General features: G+C 34.0%; 1 protein-coding gene across 1 annotated transcript; it reads right to left on the bottom strand.

The window, feature by feature from the left end:
* Positions 1-744: 744 nt before the first annotated feature.
* On the bottom strand, positions 745-20,174 carry LOC125676213 (uncharacterized). The gene is made up of 7 exons (XM_056161022.1): positions 20,018-20,174; positions 13,608-13,787; positions 7,728-7,832; positions 7,553-7,619; positions 7,255-7,472; positions 1,031-1,174; positions 745-911 (listed from the first exon to the last, which is right to left on the bottom strand). Exons 2-7 carry the CDS (start codon positions 13,783-13,785, stop codon positions 745-747), a joined length of 879 nt encoding a protein of 292 aa, XP_056016997.1. The 5' UTR covers positions 13,786-13,787; positions 20,018-20,174.
* Positions 20,175-23,549: the final 3,375 nt, after the last annotated feature.

The following is a 23,549-nucleotide window of genomic DNA, read 5'->3' on the forward strand; positions in this document are numbered from 1 at the left end:
GGAATATTGAGGTGAATATCACAGCGAAGATCGATGTCAACACGTAATGCTACAGTTGAACAGCTACTACTAATATGTATCAGCGAAATAGTTTTCAGAAAAATATATTTATATTCCGCAGTTTGGAAGTAGAAAAACCCATATATGAGCAAACCTTCTTGTATTCCGTAGCTCAGTTATTGTTACTGGATAATCATTGAAATGTCTAATGATTTAGCACACCACGTTTTAAGTAAACATGTCATTTATCATCATGATCAACACAAGTGACGTAATAAACCACGTTTAAACAAAATGACGTAATATACCAAAATATACAAACATTCGTTTACTAATGGATAGTTTGCAAATGAGCAAATAAACATGTGAATTACACAAATTGATCCCGGTCAATATACACTTAAAATAGTATTAATATTTGATATGAAACTGAGCTAAACACCAAATAAGGGAAAGTGAGGTCAAAGAAATTGTTAAGGTAAAACAAATATCGATACAGTTGAATAGATGCCTCCAATATGCATCAGCAGATAAGACATGATAAAGATATTTTGAATAGTTTCTTTGAAACGAGCTAAACACAACGTGACACGGAAGGACAGACGGGAGGACGGAGGAATGGAAAGATGGAAGAAGGGCATGACTTACACTCAATATTCCGGTCATATCCATGACGGGGCATAAAAACGACAAAAATGATAATGGAAGGGAAATAGATTGATTTCCAACAAAAATTATGCTAATCTAATAGCACGTATTTATGGAGAAACTGACATGGTAGGTACAGTTTGCTGTCAAATAAATCAGAATCTTTCCTTCCTCCCACTCGGACACAGGGATAACGTCATACACCAGTGTGTCAGTTTCCGTCTCAGTCTTAGCATGTATTGTAAGTGGTGTGCCATCAGATACTGTTGAGATTGCAAGGACGTTTTTTTCTAGTCAGGAATCCTTTGTGCAAAGTGTGTTATCTATGATCGAAATTAAGTTGCTTATAGAAAAAGCTATAACAAAAATATTCAATACTTACCCTTATCTGTAAGTGATTCCCACAAAAGTGTAAATTCAGAAACACCTGCAGCATTGTTGACGAGCGATCCACTTTCATTTTGTAAGTTTGCAAGATTTTGTCTTTCTCCAATGTCGTCATCAGACGGTCTTGAATGACGTCTCTCTACAAGGAAAAATAGTTTTTCAATTGTCAATAAAAATACCAGAGGAAAGCTCAAGACACATCCAGCCTTTGTTGATCAGGAGCCTTTGATAAACACCTCCTCAATGTTTTGGAAGGTTTTTGACACATCCTTCATTTCATAAAAACAAAGTGAGTTATGCGACACTTACAGCGTAGTTTGGTTTTATAGCCTTGCCTCTGAATTCAAATATGTGGGGATTGCATACAACTCAGTCTACATAAAATGATTTCATAATATCCATTGTTATTAAGCATGGACTGATATATTCAATGTAGAAAGAATACGTTGATTTTTCTACAGCACATATATGAATGATTGACATTTATCAAGGCTGTTTGCAAGTGTGCGGGAAAAGTACTTAGAAACATTAGATTTGTTTTACTATATGCCCATATGCGTAGTATTGAAATAGTTCATGATAAATATGAAATTTGACTCTCCCTCACACGTCCATTGCTAAAGTTGTTTTCTCTACCACGTCTTCTGTCGAAACGACTGTTCATTACACTATTTGGACAATGAATTATGAATAAAAAGTGAGTTCGATTACTTTTATCTTCCTATAATTTGCATAAAATGTCTAACTTTTACAGTTTGATAAAGATATTCTTTATTTCTATGAGTCTATGAAAATGTCAAAATGATACGGCATATCTAACTTTCAATAGATAAATCAATGAAAGGTTGTTTTGTCCCATTTTTGTCTGGAACAACTTGTGATACTAATTTAACAATATCAAAGGCCTGAAGGGCCACAATGGCGTCGTGCTAAGAAAGCAAAGATTATAATGAAACTATGTACTGTCCAGTTTATCAATGCTTCATCCCTTATTGTATGTACACAGAGTAGATATAGCTTTATATAAATCTCAATGGAGAGTCTTCTTCCTGTGAATATTTTGATGCCATTGACTACAGTCACACCTTGTTATTGCAAATTCAACAGGACTGAAATTAAATTTGAGATATCCAAGGATTTGCGATAACAAGGATAACACACACACACAAAAGAAGTGGTTTGGACTGGCAACTCTATTTACATATTCCCGATAACGAAGATTAGCTGTACATGTATTAAAAACACACATACAGCTTTGAATTCAAGCAATACCAACAATATTTATCCTTCATACAGGAATAATGCTTCTAATACATCTGTACAGTAGCTCTTTTCACAAAAAAATTCAATTACAGATATATTTTTTTTACAATTCCATTCATTTCTTCAGAATATTTTTCAAAGGATTATTTACAATATCTAATGTTATTAAATAATGAAGATTTTTGTGATCAACCATTGCTCTCAATTATTCACACATCTTTGCTAGCCGGTGACCGCCCAGTTTTCCGACGGTCCGATAGTCCGATGGTACAGTAGTCTGACGGTCCGATAGTCCGAAACTCCGATAATTTGTGGCCACATATAAGAGATCGTTATGTAATAGGCAGCAGAAAACAGGATTAAGTGCCGTGTGCCAGAGCGATTTTTTACGTCACAAGAGCAAAACATCGCACAGTGGGAAAACTTTGAACGGGTTCGACCTACATCGGGTACCCCAAAAGTGCAAAACGAAACGAAATCTACCGAAACGTAACCCACCGAAACAGATTGTATAATCGAACTCTATTAATTATAATAATTAAAAATGGTGTATAACCGAACTCTATTAATTATAATATTAAAAATGGTATCTTAAGCCCCTGTTAAAGTTACCACATATAAATAAAATTCGCCTCCCCATTGTGGTAAGCTTTCGGCTTGACAGATACAAAGTTTTAAAAGTTGGAAGAGGGTGAGTAAGCACAAAGTTCATATCCGAAGTTGATTGAATACCCTGTGCAATTAGTTTCGGATCCATAAATTTCAGAACAGAGGGTTACAGTTCGGCATAAATACACGTTTCAGTATTTTTTGCTCTAAAGACAAATCTATGTATATATGTGGATATTGTGTATTTGTATGTAGTATATCAAACGGTGGATTCTGAGTATGTCTTCCCGTTCTCTTTGTAATTTCTGCTTCCCTTGTTCATAAGCCTTTTGAGTTTACAAAATGCCGACCTCCCCCTGCTATTATTGCATAAAAAAATTCTGTTTTCCGTCCCGTTTTCAATTCCCCGTCCTAGCAACACCACAAATGTATAGAGTTACATGTATATTAAGACTCACTACATATCAATAATAATTTTTAATAACACATGTATATATATTTTACCGAATTGCATTCATATAATATGGTATATTATCTAACTTTTTCCATTATTGAAAGTACTCGCACCTCAGCAGTTAGAGATAAAATAAAAGGTTAAGAGCTCTTCCTGCTTTCAAATTTCTCAGACACCAGTTTCTTAAAACAATGTATCTATACCCAAAGGCGGATCCAACGCCAGCGACCACACCCCTTGTTTAGTGTGTTTCTCCAGACCTCTGAGACTGTAACTCTCCTTTCTGAAATTTATTGATCTGAAACTAATTGTACATGTTATTTAATCAACTTCGGATATGTTCATTTTGCTTACCACCTCCCCCCTTTCCAGCTTTTAAAACTGTGTATTAGTCACGCTGAAAGCCTACATCAAAGGGGAAGCGAATTTTATTTATATGTGGTAATTTTCACAGGGGCCTAAGATACCATTTCTAATCAAAGAGTTCGGTTATACAATCTGTTTCGTTTCATTTCGGTGGGTTTTCGTTTCGGTTCACAATTTACAGGTACCCACCTACATCTACATATTTCGGCATCGTCGGAAGCCCACGGTTGATTACGCTTCATTCCTTTTTCCACCACCTGTGGGTTCATTCATTCCTACTCGCTGTGTGTGTGTCTGTATGTATGTCTGTGTCTGTATGTATGCTGAATTTAAGGAACATTTTCATCGTGTCTTTATAGAGAGCTATGTAGATACATGTAGGTATACATATATATACAGATATATATATAGGCTTGTAGGGAGGGCTGCCAGCGGATACTCGTCAGGAACGTAGCAACAGAGGGGGGGGGGGCTTATCCTTTCCTCACTTTTTAAAAATTTTCCCTTTCTTCTTTATTACATGTTAAAACTCTTTTTTGTTCGGCTGCCCCCCCCCCCCCATCCTTTCTGGCTGGTCCCCAGCTTTCCCCTTTCAAAAACGATGCCACGCGCCTGCTCGTGTCCCCTTAACACTTTCAAAAGTAGGGAGTGGCGACAAGAGTGTGTATGTGCCCCCTCCTTACACTTCTGGGACCCCAAACGAGATCCTCATCTTTATATCAAATGTTGTTTGATAACATCCTCCCCTTAATTCTAGTGCAAGAAATTTCTGTTCAAAAATTGTTATTTGCAATAAAGAAAGGTATACCATAAAATTGGTATAAAATTTGGATATACAGATTTGCGTTGAAAAACTTAGATAGGCTCTGATTGGCGCATAATTGCGTTATTGTCGTCCCATACAAAAATTGATTTCCTTATTGATTGTGTTATGCCCCGTTATACAGAAAATTTTCATTTAAAAAACTTTTACCGGTGGATTGGGGGGGGGGGACTTGAGGCCTACTTCAAACTTTTAAGACTGAGCAGGGTGTAGTGATTCCTACCATTTTTAGCTTGTTATTTCAGGGGTTGGGGTGATTATGTAGGTTACCGTCGCCATCTTCATGACGTTTATGTGGAAAATTTTGGAATTGAATCCCATTTTAGCATGTGCCCCAATCTAAGTTTTGTGCTCTCCTACCAACACTTTACGGTATTTGACTACGGCATTGGCGTTGCCTTATAGCTAATAACAAATTCGTCCGAACAAATTGCTAATTCGTCCGAACAAATTGCTAATTCGTCCGAACGAATTACTAATTTGTCCGAACAAATAGCTAATTCGTCCGAACAAATTGCTAATTTGTCCGAACGAATGTCTATTTCGTCCGAACAAATCCGTAATTCGTCCGAACGAACTACTAATTTGTCCGAACGAATTATTAATATGTCCGAACAAATAGCTAATTCGTCGGAACAAATTGCTAATTTGTCCGAACAAATAGCTAATTCGTCCGAACAAATTGCTAATTTGTCCGAATGATTTTCTATTTCGTCCGAACAAATAGCTAATTCGTCCGAACGAATAATATATTTATATATGGCCTTTCTACGCCGCCGTAAGTTTACACTTGAATGATTTTGGTCAGAAATTGATTGTCTGATTTATAATCAGGCCGTGTCGATTTTGGCGGTTTCTGGTAATTTCCTTAAAATAATGCCTGACATGAATAAATTTCAACTCTATTAATTCACATTTTTGGTGATGGTCAACATGTCGGACTATTGAACCGTCGGACTATTGAACCGTCGGACTACCGGCCCGTCAGACTATCGGACCGTCGGAATTGAACCTTGCTAGCCAAGCACAGATGTAATTCACAAAGAACTGAAAATTTGTGCATTAAGATATTTAGTGAAAAAGTCAACTGTTGTGAGAACTCTCCTTTTAATAGTTGTAAAGGGCAGCATTGCATGTACTTGTTGATAACATAATAAATACAAGAAATAAGTTTTAAACCAAAATTTTAATAAAAAATATGTGCAACAATGCAATGTAAACAACTATGGACCATTTGTAGTATATATCACTGCTAGCATCTCAAGAGATGAAAATCTAGTCAGATTAAAAAAAAAAATTGTTAATTCAGTAACTTTTACCTCCACAAAAACCTTTACTTGAAAGCCTTATAATAATGAATGCTTCCGCGCTTCGTTTGTTTACAATAACATTAACACGTGCCAGTGTTTATATACCGAGTTGACCAATGATTTGCAAACCTACAGATGCGTTAATACCCTACTGAGAATGCTACAGTCAAATAAACATTACCTACCCTAAAATATAATGACCATAAATAATCCGCGATACACTATTTCTCAGTTTAAATTTCGCCAACAGCACGCAATGTTTACAAACGAAACCCACGCTATCTTTCGTCTAGACACGCTATCGTTTCAGACATCACGTGACTTTGCAAATGTAGTTCGCATTGAAATTGGAATTTTTATTTTATTTGTTTTTATTTTTTGTGAAAGTTTTTATATGTTATAAAGTACATCAATGTGATAATTTTCATTTGTTTCTCATTAACAACTTTAATATGTCGTAAATCATTAAACAGTACAGATATTCATACGCCATTACAAAAAGCGCGGGATTTTTCCGCGGAAGCATCGATAGTCTGACACCTTCGGTCGCGTAAACTTTTCAGCTGATTCAGTCGTACACGCTGACTAGATGCCGTTCGAGCAAAGCTCGACGCCATAATAAGATTTCCTTGTCCTATGTTTAACGTTAAATGTAATATTTCAGGGTTTACCAGAGAGATTTAAAAACGAAACTGTCATGACGGTTGCATTATGATACTTATCATTTACTCTATACTTTATGTTCATCTTTTCTTTCTTAACACTTAGAAAATGCACCATTATCGGTGATCAGGACACTACCTTGCTCGTTGGAGTTGTATCGTGTTTTTATTGGATGTGGCTTGTTAAGGTACTTATTTCTCTTGTTTATTTTTTTTCCATTGTCAAGGAATACAATGACCAATACACTACAAACGTATTCGGGATGTACTTGTACGGAACGAATGAAAAACGACTAATTGATACCATATTGTGATCAGTTTTGGACACGACGCAGATTTCAGGATGTTTCATTGAAACTGCAAAATTATCAGAATATGAAATAATTATGGCTGTTTGAAATTCAATCTTCTTATATATATCTTTATATTGATATTTCTAAATGAGCAATACTAAAAAGTTCAATTACCTATCAACTCCACCTCCGCCTCCTCTGTATTACCTAAAAGAAGAGACACGTGTTTATGCAATATTATGTCATTGACGAATGAGTTTTATTTTAAAAGAAGATAAGATAGAAACCATTGCGAATGAAAGTTGTTACACATAACATACAAAATCACGATTTTGTTTTTAAAGCATATTTGTACATAGCATGACAATGATTGTACCTAATTTATCCCTTCTCATCCGTTTCTTTCTCTTATTAATACATAGTATCACAATGATTGTACCTGTTCTCTTCCGTTTCTTTCTCCTTTTCCAGACAATGATTCCTATTACAATTCCAATGATGACCAGAAAAGCTACCAGTCCTCCAACAATCGCCCCAACAGGTACGGCGTTTGTAGGTAGCGTTGTAGAGTCATATGTCTCTGTTGTGTTAGAGAAGGTCGTCCCGAAGCTTGTCGTAGAGCTTCCCCTGGTGTCCTCTGTAGTGAACTCCCGTGTTCTATCATAATTGTAATAGATATTAAGTATAAACCCAATATATCAAATGTATCACGTTATTAATCCATGTTCATAACTTACTTATTTGGACAAGACGGGTCAGCAATATAGCATTTGTAGTCTGTGTTGATTGTCAGGCAGGCGGGATCTAAACAAATTGGAATGGTGTAAATATTCTAAAATACTTCTTGATATCATATCGCGTTGTTGATTATAAAAATATTAAGATCGTGTTGAATTACACATATTTTCTTACATTTGTATATTGTATTAATCTTGAAATGCGTCTCTGGACAGCCTTCAACAAACCCTGCACAACTTCTTTTAAAAAGTTCTCCTTCGCTGACTTCCAAACAATTACCTAATGAGTAAATGTAAATCAGTAAATCAAACGGAGTTATCATAATAACGGGCAGTATACAGTATAACTTAGCCTATCCTTTTGTTTAACATAACCTTGCTGCTTCATCTGAATTTCTGTTAATGATGATAAACCGAAAATAACTATGGCTAAAAAATAAAACACATTAGTCACTAAATGCAGAATAAACACCGACATGGGAGAATCGAAAATCCCCTATTGACGTTAAGAGACGAATTTCTCAAATGTAGAATGCAATTATCAAGAATTAAGAAACGAAAGAACACATATTTATGAACTTATGATTTATTTATCAAAAACTGTTTCATTGCTTGAATTGTTTTGGCTGGACGCCGTACCGGTGTTATATAATGAGACTTTTCCCGGAAGAGTAGCTATATATTGAGAGATCCCCAGGAAGAGTGGCTATATAGCGAGACTTCCCCAGGAAGAGTGGCTATATAGTGAGACTTCCCCAGGAAGAATGGCTATATAGTGAGACTTTCCCCGGTGAATTCTCACTACATAGCCAGACTTCTGGGAGAAGTCTCACTATAGAGTCAGTTTTCACCCTCTATAATAACCTCCTTTACTTTAGTATCGGAATAGTCCTCTTCGCTATAATTTACACGTGTTTATTGAAATACAAGCACAGCCAGTGCAAGAAGTTAAGTTAACAATAAACATTTTCATATTTCAACATGTTATAATCATTATTCTGATATCCGAAGGGCAACATCAATTTGAAGAGTCACAATATATAACCAATGTATATGATCCCAATTGTTCTATCATGGTGCGAAATCAGGTTCAGCTAAAGAGGACTGGAGGACCGGGAGGCGTGTACCAATTCTCAGAGGCAATGGATGCCGTTATGCGTATCAGAAATTAGAAATACTAAAGTTTGAAAATACCTGGCATGTATGGAAAACCCTTTTTGACAACACAAAAATCATAAGTTTGCTATTTTAAGCAATATCTTTTTTTTAACTTTTGAGGCCACATGTACTTTTATCTATTTACTTCGTATTGTTATAGTTTTTATTCTACAATCACATTAAAGACGCAAGCACTTACCAACAAAAGTATAAGTGTGAGTATGAAAGTGGTTAGAAAAAAATGACAAGTGTTCATATGTCTTATGTCAATATTTGTGAAATAAAAAATTAATAAATGATGAAAAAAGATGTTATTCAAGTGTTTTACACGTAAACACTATACCACATTTGGCTCCGCCCTGGGATCAGAACTCCTACCCCGGGGATCATGAAATTTACAATATTTGAAGAGGCCTTCCTGCGTTACACAACCATGCATTTTGTTTTTCTTACACAGGTGCGGTTGATAAAGAAGATGGGTTTTTTAATTGGACAGTGTTTGCCTCGCCATAACGTCCAAGGGGGGGGGGGGAGGTGCAAGAGTTCTGAAATTAACAATGTTTGTCCCTTGTCCCAAAGATACTTCATACCAAATTTGAAAGGAATTCGAAGGGTAGTTATCAAGAAATCAAAAATGTCCAATTGTTAACCACGACGATAGACGACTATCAGTTGCAATAAGTCACCTGAATTTACTCAGGTGACTTAAAAAGTAGGTCTAACTCCAAGGTCAAAAGTTGGAACTTCTCGGAATAACAAGGTTTTGTCATAAAGAATCGATATACAAAACATGAGAGATCAACCTTAAGCAATTCAGGAGATAATGAATAGGTCAGGTTTTTAAAAAGTAGGTTAATCTTCAAGGTCAAGGTTACAAGTTCCAATTTGTCAGTGAATAATAAGGTCTTGTCATAAAGAATCTTCATACAAAATATGAAATACCTACCTAGAACAGTTTGATATATTTAGTAGGTTATGCTTGCCAGTAGTTTTGGAGAAGAAACTCTTCCTATATTTTACATGCATCATGGCATGCGAAACATTGATCCTTTATCACTTATTGTGCCCCACCCTACTACTGGGGGTCATGATCTGAGCAAACTTGAATCTACTCTACATCTGTAAGTTTCCATGCATTGTATTTCAAAGTGGTTCTTAAGATTTTTAAATGACCCCTCCATATTTTTGTGTTCTGATTTTATCCCCTTTCAAGGAGACATGTCCTTCAAACATGAATCTCCTTTACCCAAACACTGATTTGTAGAAAAAAATCGAAAAATTGTTAAAAGTTTACCGACACATAGACAAACAGACGGTGAAGATATAATCAGATGTCGAGCTAGAAAGTGGGTTGGTGTGATTGATAATTAAAACATTCAGCAGATACAGCGGGGTTAGGGATTAAAGGATCCCTCAATACCCCCATCCACCCTGGGATTAACATGAGGCCCATGGGTCACATCACTCTCCTGAATCGCCTTGGCCCTGAAAAATTTCCATATATATTTGCATGTAAAACTTTAGTCCCTATTGTGGCCCCAACCTACCCCTACAGGTCATGATTTTTAAAAACTTGAATCTGCTCTGTCAGAATGCTTTAATGTAAATACCAATTTCTTTGGCCCAATGGTTGTTGAGTAGATTTTTAAAGATTTTCTCTATATATTCCGATTTAAAACTTTGATTCCGTATTGTGCCCCAACCTATCCCCCGCGGCCATGCTTTAAACAAATTTGAATACGCACCATGTCAGGTTTCATGTAAAACTTAGCTCTTCTGTCTCATCGGTTCTTGAGAATAACATTTTAAAAGATTTTCCCTATTTGTGGTTCCATCCTACCCCCGGGGACATGATTGGAAGAAACTTGAATCTGCACTTTGTCAGAAAGCTCTTATGTAAATATCAGCTTTAATGGCTCATTGATTCTTGAGAAAAATATTTTTAAATGGCCCTACCCTAATTTTGCATTTATGTGTTTATCTCCCCTTTTCAAGGGGGCATTGCCCTTCATTTGAACAAACTTGAAAGTCCTTCACCCAAGGATGTTTTTAACCAAGTTTGGGTGAAATTGATCCAGTGGTTCTGGAGAGTCACTGGCTCAGGTGAGCTAATAATTTTCAAATCTTTATTACAGTTATGAACCCCCAAAAGAGTTGAACCCCATGGGAAAATTGGGTTACCTGAAAAGAAAAATTCAAACAAAGATTGTAGATTTGTAGCATCAAGCATTGCTATTGCGGTGCTTAATGATACAATTTGTTGTACCATTAGAGGTTTGGACTGAAGATTTGTGAATGTATCAGTAAGCGTTGCAGCAGCACTGTGAGGGGAAAAGGGGAATACTCACTGATATAATTGTGTCGTATGGGGAGATTGTATCATTCACGGTTTATACTGTATACCTTTAATGTGGTAATTTGTATCATTAAGCGTAACAAATGAACCCCTTAATGTAGTTTGTATCATTAAGCATAATTGTTTCATTAGCGGTTTCCACAATTACTGCTACATAATGAATACTAGTATCCTCAGTATGCACTTGTATAACAAGATGTGTTTGTGAAACACAAATGCCCCTGATAATGGCCAATTCCGAAGATAGCCAAGGTCACAAGGATAAATACCTTGGTACCAGTAGAAAGATCTTGTCACAAGAAATGCTCATGTACAATATGAAAGCTCTAATATTTACCATTTAGAAGTTATGACCAATGCAAAAAAATAAAAAGTAGGTCAAATGTCAAGGTCAAAATGTTTAGTACCAACGGAAAAGTCTTGTCACAAGGAATACTCATGTGAATTAGCAAAGCTCAACCATTTGGTGTTCAAATGTTATAAGCAAGGTTAACATTTTTGAAAAAAAGTAGATCAAACTCCAAGGTCAAGGTCACTGGGTCAAACATGTTGGTACCCACGGAAAGGTCTTATCACAAGGAATACGCATATGGAATATCAAAGTTCTATCACTTACTGTTCAAAAGTTATTAGCAAGGTTAAAGTTTACAAAAAGTAAGTCAAACTCCAAGGTCACAGGGTCAAAAATGTTGGTACCCACGGAAAGGTCTTGTCACAAGAAATACTCATGTGAAATATCAAAGCTCTATCACTTACTGTTCAAAATTTATTAGCAGGTTTAAAGTTTTCAAAAAGTAGGTCAAACTCCAAGATCAAGGTCACGGGGTAAAACATGTTGGTACCCACGGGAAGGTCTTGTCACAAGAAATACTTATGTGAGATATCAAAGCTCTATCACTTACGGTTCAAAAGTTATTAACAAGGTTAAAGTTTCAGACAAAATGACAGAATTACAGGATTACAGAATGACAGACAGGACAAAAACAATACGCACCCCGATCTTCGATCTCGGGGGCATAAAAATCAAATTCAATTAAAGATATTCTGATAACTTTAATAATATATGTGGACACCTGCAAATCATCAGGTACAAAACATACAAATTAAGTTTTCTATTCATAAGACTCAACTACATGCTGTACAACTTAAACTCTGATATACCTTGTCTATGATAGGCTGTGTATTTGTTTGTGTCGCTCCACAACCAAGGTTAGATTTAATTCACTGGTACTAATGCAGCAGTGTGTTTTAACTTGTATATTTTATATGACACCATATTTTAATGAATACGAAAAGTCTATAATAGTGTTACAATGTAATCACCAATGTAATCATAATAAATATGAAATTAAAAGCATTCTTTATGATCTAAGTCAAATTCCCAGATCCACCTCCTTATTTACTTAGTGTAATAAGTGAGTGAAGAGGTTCACAGGTCTTCCTATTTCATTGGCTGTAGAGCTCAGTTTTATTCAGTTAGAACCTTGAGAGTTTTTGGTCAGTTTGGTTGTGGTTTTAATTTAAGCAGTTTTGGTATCATTGAGCTGATCTGGCATTCGATTTTGACAAAATACATTTTTAGACCTTCAAATCCAGACCAGACAGTAAGTATTAACTTCATGAACATTTATCATAATATGTATATATTGCTAATATCACTGTTTGAGAGAAGAGTGAAATTTTAAATATTATGAAGAACAGAAAATACCAATTTAAAAGTTATTTTACCTCAGTATATGCTTATATTATATCTATAGTTATTATAGTGTATATAGTACTGTAATGATATATTGTTATAAATAGAATAGACGCATCCAGGCAGCATTTTGATGTTTCCATGAATTAGGCCTTGTCCCATAGATAGGTAATCAAAAAACATAGCATAGGTAATCAAAAAATATTACCTTTTGTTATATTTAGAACATGTAATTTCATAGTGCTACATCATTTGTAATGCAACTGTAAATATTTGAGTAAAGTATATTTTACTATATTTGAGTTAAGGGAGATAACTCTTAAGGGTGAAATGCACGTTCTATTAATCATAAATCACTGTGATATCCGTTGTTACTGTTCTGTCTTTTAGGTCCACTGTAGTTGCCATTGTAATCGCCAATGTAATCATTATTGTAATCACCATTGTAATCACCACTGTAATCACCACTGTAATCATCACTGTAATCACCATTGTAATCACCACTGTAATCACCACTGTAATCATCATTGTAATCATTATTGTAATCACCATTGTAATCACCACTGTAATCACCATTGTAATCACCACTGTAATCACCACTGTAATCACCACTGCATTCATTATTGTAACCATTGTCGTTATCATCATCATTCGTTTTCTCATGCAATAAATGACTGAATTGTGAACCCTAAGCCAGGAGTTGGTTATTTCTACATTACAAACCGCCAACCTTGTAACACTAACGGATAGTAAGTATTTTCAGATATATCTTTTCCATGTTTCCTTATAGAGTTGGAAATTTTATAGGTGTCGGTTTTAAAATAGATATTTGATAAATAAATTACCTCTTTGTCTGAACCCCATAATTCCATTATAACAAAACTCCACGAGGGCCGTCTTATTGTAGTTAGGGACACAGATGTACTGATCATTCCCATACTGATCCCGACCACAGTTCAGTCTGGACGACGCTTCAGCAAATCCTGTAGAATTCCCAGGACAGGACTCAACAATGCCACTCATAGCTATAATCATAGATAATAAGTTGATACAATAACTTTACAATCTTCAATAAATGTATGTATGCACGTATGTGTGTATCTATGTCTATACAGTATGTATATATATCTATATGTACGTGTGTATGTGTGCATGTATGTATGTACGTACATAGGTATACATGTGGTAATATTGGATTTTTATTATGCTTTTATTTCAGCCGAAAAATTTGAGGAATTGAAATAAACCAAATTGAATACAGTTTAACTTGTTTTTATCTATTCAAAAAAATAGAAATAGATTTGGTCAGTTCTGTATTTAATTCTGCCCGTTGATTGGTCAAGAATTTCCCCGGGTGTCCGGGTTAAATTGCGGGTAATGAGATGTGAAAGGAGAAAATTTTAAAAAGACATAGAAGGTACATGTGACTGAGTGATTGTTTATTTCCGTGAGCCCCATGCTCATTGGATATCATATATATAAATACAATTATAAAACAAACAAGAATTGTGGAGAGTGAGTAGACAACAATGTTACAACGATGTACAATTTGGATTCAACAAATTCAGTATCACACCATATGAGAGTTTTGTAGCTTAATAGCATACTGTAATCATTTTCCAACAGTAATCAGTTCTTTAGTATTTTTAACACTCAGTAGTTTAAGCAGTTTGAAAACACTGGCTTTTGTATAATATAAGTTCTTAACATATTTTTTTCTCAAATCATCAAATTGAAGGCATTTTAAAATGTTCAATTAACTTGTAAGTATTATTATTTACATTTCAGACATTCCAAAGATAAGATAAAACTAAATTTGCCAGTTCTCTTTGAATGTTTACAGTCCAACTATCATTACAGGAAACTTTTTCATCATAACACGCTTTTAAAATAAGTTATTTGGTTGTTGTAATTTAAGCCAATACTTAAATATTCTAAGTTTCATTTTGATTGCTAGAGGCACTCTACCAAGTTCGCAGTAAACTAAATTATTGAAGGTTTTACTGTTTACACCTAAAAGCATTTTACAAAAGCTTATATGCACTTTTTCAACATCTTGAACTTTGTGAAAACCCCATATTTCTGAACCGTATGATAAAACAGTGTTGGTATAGTTACCAAATTGCACTACCAGCGTGATTGACTCAATCATTTCTTATAGACAATTGGTATTTTCCAGATATTCAAAGACTTGAGATGCACGACATACTACTATAAGTTTCTTTTTACCATTCATTTACCTATTAATTTTAACATTCATACTTCATTAAAGTAATTTTTATAATTGTCTGCATTTCAATTGAAACTCTACCAATAGTAAAAGTGATAAGTGAGAGAGTATATTATAAATCAAAGTTGTATATAGTTTATTTTGTACAATAAATTATATAGTATACCTGTGGTATATAAATGTTTTATTAATTAACAGGCATTTACCCATACTACATCTGTACGAGTATAACACCGACCATTTTAGTCAGACTGAACCCTGATCCATAATCAGGTACATTGTGTTGTGTGTTATAAAGTATGTTTATCATATTTCTACTTATCATTACATATTATTGAGTACATTATACGCTATCAAATGTTATAATAGATACCAATTCATTCATGTAAGGGAGATAACTCTTACAGAAGTAATATTCATTTCTATATGTGTATATATTGCATATTTTACACTATTGATTGTCTATATGACTGTCATTGATTTATTATGACAGGGTTTTTTCAAGTTCTTCATTTCAAGGGCCTGGGCCCTTCTATTGGGAAAAATAGCAACATTTGCTAGAAATTGGGGACATTGTTCCATACAAAAAGGTAGGGAGAAAACCATACCAGGGTGCATCAGGGTTTGACTTTCAATTTTGTCAGTTTGGTTTATTTAACAATTTTGAAGCAAAAATTGTAATCTGTGGGCCTGTCAAGAATATACAATAAGGCTAACCTACTTCGATTTGTTTTCATTGTTTGGGAATTTCAAAGCAAAAATGGGGGAAATATCTGCTTTTTAACATTGGGAATGGGGCCTTATTTCGGCCCCCTACAGACCCTAAACAAATCCCTGTATGAAATATTGCCATCACTTATTGTATATTTCAGAGTTCATATTATGTACAGTACATTAATTAAATCATTTTAAATAAGAGACTCGGACTCGAGAAACAGGACTTGGAGTTCGGTGTTCATTTACTTCTTTGACCCGTTACATATACATGGATGAATGAATGGATGGATGTATGCAGGGACGTACATTTTGCACGCACATATATGTATACAGTAAAACTCTGATATAGCGAATTTCTGGGGACCCTCTATAAAAATTCGCTATAAGCGTAATTCGCTATACGTTTATAGCGAATTCATAATTCAAATATAACGAATTCGTTATAAAACTGATTTGTTCTACATGTATATCAGTTCTCTAAGAAAGCAGCAATCGATATACTTGCGTTTGCATTGTCTTTAAAAGAAATGAAGCCTATATATATATTCGAGAAGAAATATTTTTATACAAGAAATATACACGTTAATTTATCTTGATGGATTATTAAGTCATGCAAGAACATGTCGAGAGAGAAATGTCAACAAAATTTTGCGCAATACATACATGTACAGTCTATTGCAATTGACATTTACTTGTTGCTTTACACAAATAAAGGAGTGTACGATAAAATAAATGCAATCAAACTTCAAATTTAATTAACGAGAATAGTAAACAATACCGACAATATATTTCCTAAACGTATGTGTAAGTATTGTTTTGCGTTAACAACCTTTTTTGAAAAAAATACAAACATAAATTTTGTAATAAGTGTGGATCCTTTATGTCAATGGAAAGCGATTGTTAAAATCACAAAGAGATTAAAATGAAAAAAATAAATTTGTTATAAAAGGTGATTTTTACGTTCATTTTTAATTCAAGGGGAATAGGAATATACTTCGATATATCTGCGTTCGTTATAAACGCAGAATTTTATATAGAATATATATAGAATTTGCCGAGGAAATCGTTTTCACTTGGCTATAGCCGTAATTTTGCTATATCCGTGTTCGCTATATTCGAGTTTTACTGTATATGTATCTATGGATGGAAGTATATTAAATTGTGTACGTGCCAGGCATGGTGGCACATTTCGGAATCACCCATTAAACATTACCGATGTATTTCAGAATAGTGATAATTCTTCTATTGATTGACAAACTTGGCTAAATCAAGCCACGATTGTATTTAAACAATTTCAGCATTATGTCCTTAATTGAATAAGGACCCTAGCTTCCTGACACCTTTAAATTTGTTAGTATAAGAGCTATATTATAGCGTATATTAAGGAGGATTGTATCTTTGTTAGTCAGATAGTAAGCGATTTGAAGACCTGGATAACAAAGATGTAATTAACCATTTTACATTTATCATATCATATGCAATTCCTATTACATGACTGTAATTTAAATACTGAATTTCCCCATCCATGCATGTTGTAAATATCTATATTAATTTTTACAGACACGAATGTTATCAATTTCTATTATGATGCATGTTGTTTAATTTCTCTATACATTTTACGTTGTTAATTTCTCTATACATTTTATGTTGTTAATTTGTATATACATGGCTGTTGTTAATTTGTATATACATGGCTGTTGTTAATTTGTATATACATGGCTGTTGTTAAATTGTATATACATGGATGTTGTTAATTTGTATATACATGGCTGTTGTTAATTTGTATATACATGGCTCTTGTTAATTTGTATATACATGGCTCTTGTTAATTTGTATATACATGTACATGCATGTTGGTAATTTCTATATACATGCATGATTTTAATTTGTATATACATGCATGTTGGTAATTTCTATATTCATGTATATTGTTAATTTCTATATACATGCATGCATGATGTTAATTTGAATATACATGCATGATGTTAATTTGTATATACATGTACATGCATGTTGGTAATTTCTATATACATGTATGTTGTTAATTTCTATATATATAATTATAAATGCATGTTGGTAATTTCTACATAGATACATGTTGGTAATTTCTATATACATGTATGTTGTTAATTTATATATATATAATTATAAATGCATGTTGCTAATTTCTACATAGATACATGTTGGTAATTTCTATATACATGTATGTTGTTAATTTATATATATATAATTATAAATGCATGTTGCTAATTTCTACATAGATACATGTTGTTAATTTCTCTATACATGGTTGTTGTTAATTTTTATATACATGAATGTTATTAATTGCTATATTCACGTATGTTGTTGATTTTTCTATATATTTATATCGTTATCTTTTTCTATACATGCATGATGTTAATTTGAATATACATGCATGATTTTAATTTGTGAATACATGTACATGCATGTTGGTAATTTCTATATACATGCATGATTTTAATTTGTATATACATGCATGTTGCTAATTTCTATATGCATGTATATTTTTAATTTGTATATACATGCATGTTGCTAATTTCTATATGCATGTATATTTTTAATATGTATATACATGCATGTTGCTAATTTCTATATGCATGTATATTTTTATTTGTATATACATGTACAAGCATGTAGTTCAGTTAGATCTAATGTGATGTGATACAGACAGTATAATGTAATGTTCAAGTATATCTGTATTCCTTAAAAGTAACGGAGCCGAGGCCCCAGAGGGCTGAAGCCAACTACCTTTACGGAATGGGAAAGGCACGATGATATTGACCTACTTAATATCCACCCCGGTTTAAATCTAGCTATAATTTAATCACATTAGATATTTTGCTACAAATTATAATATCCTTCACAAATAGCATAAATATATCATATAATGCTAGTATATAGTTATGTGATATAAAACACTCATTGTTTATTTTTTCCATAAGTTCAGTGGTTAAATGAATTCAGCTTCTGACTTGTGTTCGAAACCTAGCCTGGTGCCTTGGCCCTCATCTGCGGAGTATCATGGGAAGGGCCGGACACCAGTCTAGTTTGAATCCTACTTCAGTATTTGTCTTTCAGAATTATCATTTCTAGAGGTATATAAGCAATTTCCCTGATGGATTCTAAGAACTACATTAACCTAACGTGTGTTTACGGTGATTATTGACAGTTTGATTAACATTTCGGTTGAGCATCACTGAAGAGACATTATTTGTCGAAATGCGCATCTGGTGCATCAAAATTGGTACCGTATGTTTTACATTACGACCCCTGGGTCGAGGCCTCTGCTGGTGGACTGTTAGTCCCCGAGGGTCTCTACAGCCCAGTAGCTAAGTACTTCGTTACTAGCTTGAAAATACGGATGTATATTTAATTGCTGTTATAAAATTTAGAAATTCATTTCAAAATTAAGGATTATCTCCCTCATGCATAGCTCTTATCCTTGGACGAATTTGGCTCCACTTGTTTGGCACGCTGTTTTTGGCTATATTTAGATCTAAAACTTCATAGTTATTTCGGATTTCAAACATTTCGGTTGAGCATCACTGAAGATACATTATTTGTCGAAATACGCATCTGGAGCATCAAAATTGGTACCGTATAAGTTTTACATGGAACTCTATGTTTTTGATCATGAACGTATATTTGATAACCCTTATGATAGGTACTAATTGATACTGCCTACACTGTTGTTGTTTATTAGTCATTGTACCATGTAGTTTGGCGTGTTTTCTTTTGTTAAAAGTGTGGGTAATCTGTACATAACCAACAATATTATATGGGGTAACTACTACAAAGAAAATACAGCTTATAAACAAAGTATACAATGTAATAAATCTATGATTATTTTACGGTCAAGAAGGAATAGAAATTGTGATAAAACAATAGTATTTCTAATTTCAAAGAAATTCTTAATAATTTACCCAACTACTGAGGGGTACTGACTATGAGCTATATTATCCGTGTTCTAGCACAAAATCTATATCCCGTCCTTGTATTTACAGAAATGGTGAATTTTCTTTCTATGTGACCAGTCCAATGAAGCCCTGATTACAAGAGTGGATGTGCTAATCATATTGCAGTGTTAACATCCGAGCATCACGGGGGAGGAGACCCCGCCCTCCTTATAAAACACCTGTATCACAAAACTTTTACAACTGAATGGACTAGCAAAACGAAAGTACTTTTATTATTCTATCAATATATAACATGTATGGCATTGTATATGGTTACAACAATGAATTGTCGAAATATTTCAAGAACATTTACAATTTATGTGGTCCCTACCTGTAGATGCACTTTGAGAATGAAGTAGATTAGGGTATTTTGGATCTCCATTATCAGAGAGACGCTAGCCACTTCTCGACTTAATATGACGCTATCTGCGGCTTAACCTTCACCTTGGGTTTTTAAATATCTTCTTGGTTAAATCGGGACAGCAATCGATGTAGTTTTAAACTTCAAAATAAAAGACATGGGGGTGATCTCATGCAGGCTCACATTCGCTACAGAGCACATTTACACAGGCATTGTCACATCACGTGTAGTCTCCCCAGCTAAATAAATGCAAGTTTGTACAGCGATTATTTTCCTATCTATAATAAAAACTGTGCAAATGATCGAAAGTTTGCGGGTAGTAAACCAAAGGTGTTTTGTACATAGCCGGCTTTTTATATGACACGAAGGTTCTAAAAGACGGAATGGAAACGGGACGGAGTTTGAGAATTAGAACAAGACAACACTGACTAGTGGCGGATTTAAGGGGGTGCAGCTGGCGCTCCCCCCCCCCCCTATTTTTTTTTTAAATTTAAGGTAAATCGTGGTATCATAATTCGAAAAATGTACTCAATGATAAAAGAAGCAATATTTTTTTCCACTCCCGTAGAAATGAATGACAAAATCTTTTAATTTCTTGAATTACATTATTGGGAGAACTTAATTTTTTCCAAAAAACCTTAAAATTTGCGTAATTTTATTAATTTCACCTCATAAAAAATGATAGAAAATAGTACAAATGACTAAATAGGAGAAATATTTCAAGTCCTATAACATCTGTAAAAGCCGGGGGGGGGGGGGTTTCGCCATCTGGGCCCCAACCAGGGCTTCACCCTGGACCCACTGCCTCATAAAGTGCCCCCCCCCCCGTAGTAACAATTCCTGGATTCGCCCCTGCCGACAATCGGGAAAATATGCGTTATTTCAAATAATCAAAGTAAGAATGATAGGGATTCGTTTACAAGCGGTAAAACAAACGATGAGGGGAGACAGTTATCAAATTCGCCCCCCCCCCCCCCATTCCATCTTGTCAATAAAAGCAATTCTACTGTACAGAAGTTAGAAATTTACTAATTGCCGCCACCGGCGATAGTTTCTGAATACTGTTAATAATTCCCTTTGTAATTTGTCGTGAGGAATGTCGAAATATCAATTGATTTTCAAACCCCAAAAGAAACAATGAATGAATGATGATGAACAATGTGGGCGGGTCTAGACACAAAGGACAACATTCAGTGAAGGAATATGACTAAATCTCGTGCTTTCCCCGTTCACAATTCACGTGACATTATTTATTCGGTCAATGTAAATTGTGTTATAATCATGTTTATTTTTTTATGAAATGGAAATTATACATGTACATGGTTTTCACTGAATAGAAATGTTGCATGTATATATATATATATATATATATATGCCTAATACCTTTGATGCATGCTATTTATTTATTCATCGTGATACTGTTAATTCCAAAACACATTTAAAACTTTGAATTATATTTTTAAAAAGCGCAATCGATCAGAGATACACTGGTGCTGAAAAAAAAATGAAATTAAAAAATCAGAATAAATGTTATCTTTTATTCAAAAGTTATTTTCAACTAAATACGGAAATTAGATGCAGAATTGTTAGCCGTCAACATACATGTATGTTTCCTTCAAATCCTAATTGTGTTCTGATGTACTAAATATATAAGACATAAGTGCTCACAAAAAAATTTAATAATAAAGAATCCCTCATCTTCTTTTCTCGGGCTTGGGATCGACACTTCGGACGGGAATTTGCCTTGAAGAAAATTCATTTTGAATATTTGGACTCGTGTATATAGGAAATTATTCATGAAAAGACATTTTTTAAAGCACGTGCGATGTTATGAAAATACATGGAATGTTTAGTATACGCGTACATGCAAGTCGTTCTTGTATAACAGGTAGAGTGGTAAAATGTAAAGCATAATATAATTAAGACTTTATATATACTGCTTAGCTGTACGATGCACATTGCGATGTACCGGTTTAAACAAGCACTCTAATAAATACAACTCAAAACATAAAAAATTAAGTTAATGTACATGTAGTACATATGATAATTTTTAAATATATATATATATTTGAATTAAGAAATGAAACTTATACTTCTTTTCTTGGTGCATGTATCAAACGAAAAATTGGACTGAAAACGCGCATTGATGAAAAAGTTATTCGTCCATTTTTTTTTTCGTTTGACACATGCATCCAGATAATGATACAACTGTTTTCGATTGCAGTATCCACACTCAACACTATAAAATATTGTGTAGCCTCATAGTGGTACCTGGAAGTTGGCATAGTCACATAAATGTTAGAATACAAAGAGAGATAACTCACGTCTTCAAACCGGCCTACATCTGTAGAAACTGCTTTATTGATGTTCATGTATGCTGATGTTCATGTGTGCTGACGTTCATGTGTGCTGATGTTCATGTATGCTGATGACACTGATTTATTTTCTGAGGCGGAACAGGGCTTACAAGATAGGCTTAACTATTGGTATCAATATACCATTAAATGGAATGTAACAGTGAACGTAGATAAAACTAAAATTGTTGTGTTCAGAAATAGTGGTTGATTATAACAGAATTATTGTTGGAAATGTAATACTGAAATCATTGATATTGTAGACAATTTTATTTTGCTTGGTGTCACTTTGAATTTAAATAGTAAATTTGATAAACAGTGTTTTAGAATGAAATATAAGCTTAAGTTGTTAAGTAAAATGAAATGCTACACTTAAATATTAGTACCAAAATTATGTTTAACAGTTAAAAATTTCACAATCGAAAGAGTACGAAAGCCTGTTGTATCATGTAAAAAAAATAATTCACATTTCATTATCTCGTAATTACGAGAAAAGATCTCGTTATTACGAGCTAGAAAATATCTCGTAATTACGAGTTAAATATCTCGAAATTACGAGAAAAGATCTCGTAATTACGAGATAAATATCTCGAAATTACGATAACATTTTCTCGTAATTACGAGAAAATATTGATATAAAGCCGAGTTGCACAACTTATGGATAATCTTTGAAACGTTTGATACTATTTCCCTAGATTGGTCAGCAAATTTAAATGATCTTATTCAAAGTGTGTGTGACGGTACATATATTGTTGTTCGGTGTCGCATGATTTAGGAATGCTAAATACGTATAATTTTCGCTCCGGGTTATCATTTACGTTCCGGTCCGCGTCAGTTTAGTTCCAGTCATAATCACACTTTTAAACACATGAAATGCATAAGTTTACGCACATTTCTTGTTGGTTTTATTTCTTTCATCGGGTTATACAATAATCAAAGACTAATATCATTAGAACCGGAATATTTTACGTCTATTTTTGTGTTTTCAAAATTTGTCAGATCAACATGTGTTTATTCTTGTATTATTACGGAGGCTTGATCTCTCCAATTCAAATGATTGTAAACTGGAGGTGTGAAACCTGTATATATGTAGATAGAGTTGTTACATGACTCCTTCTACAATATGTACCGACACAAACCCTCACCAT

Source organism: Ostrea edulis, chromosome 3 (assembly GCF_947568905.1).
Source record: "Ostrea edulis chromosome 3, xbOstEdul1.1, whole genome shotgun sequence".
Classification (NCBI taxonomy): Eukaryota; Metazoa; Mollusca; class Bivalvia; order Ostreida; family Ostreidae; genus Ostrea; species Ostrea edulis.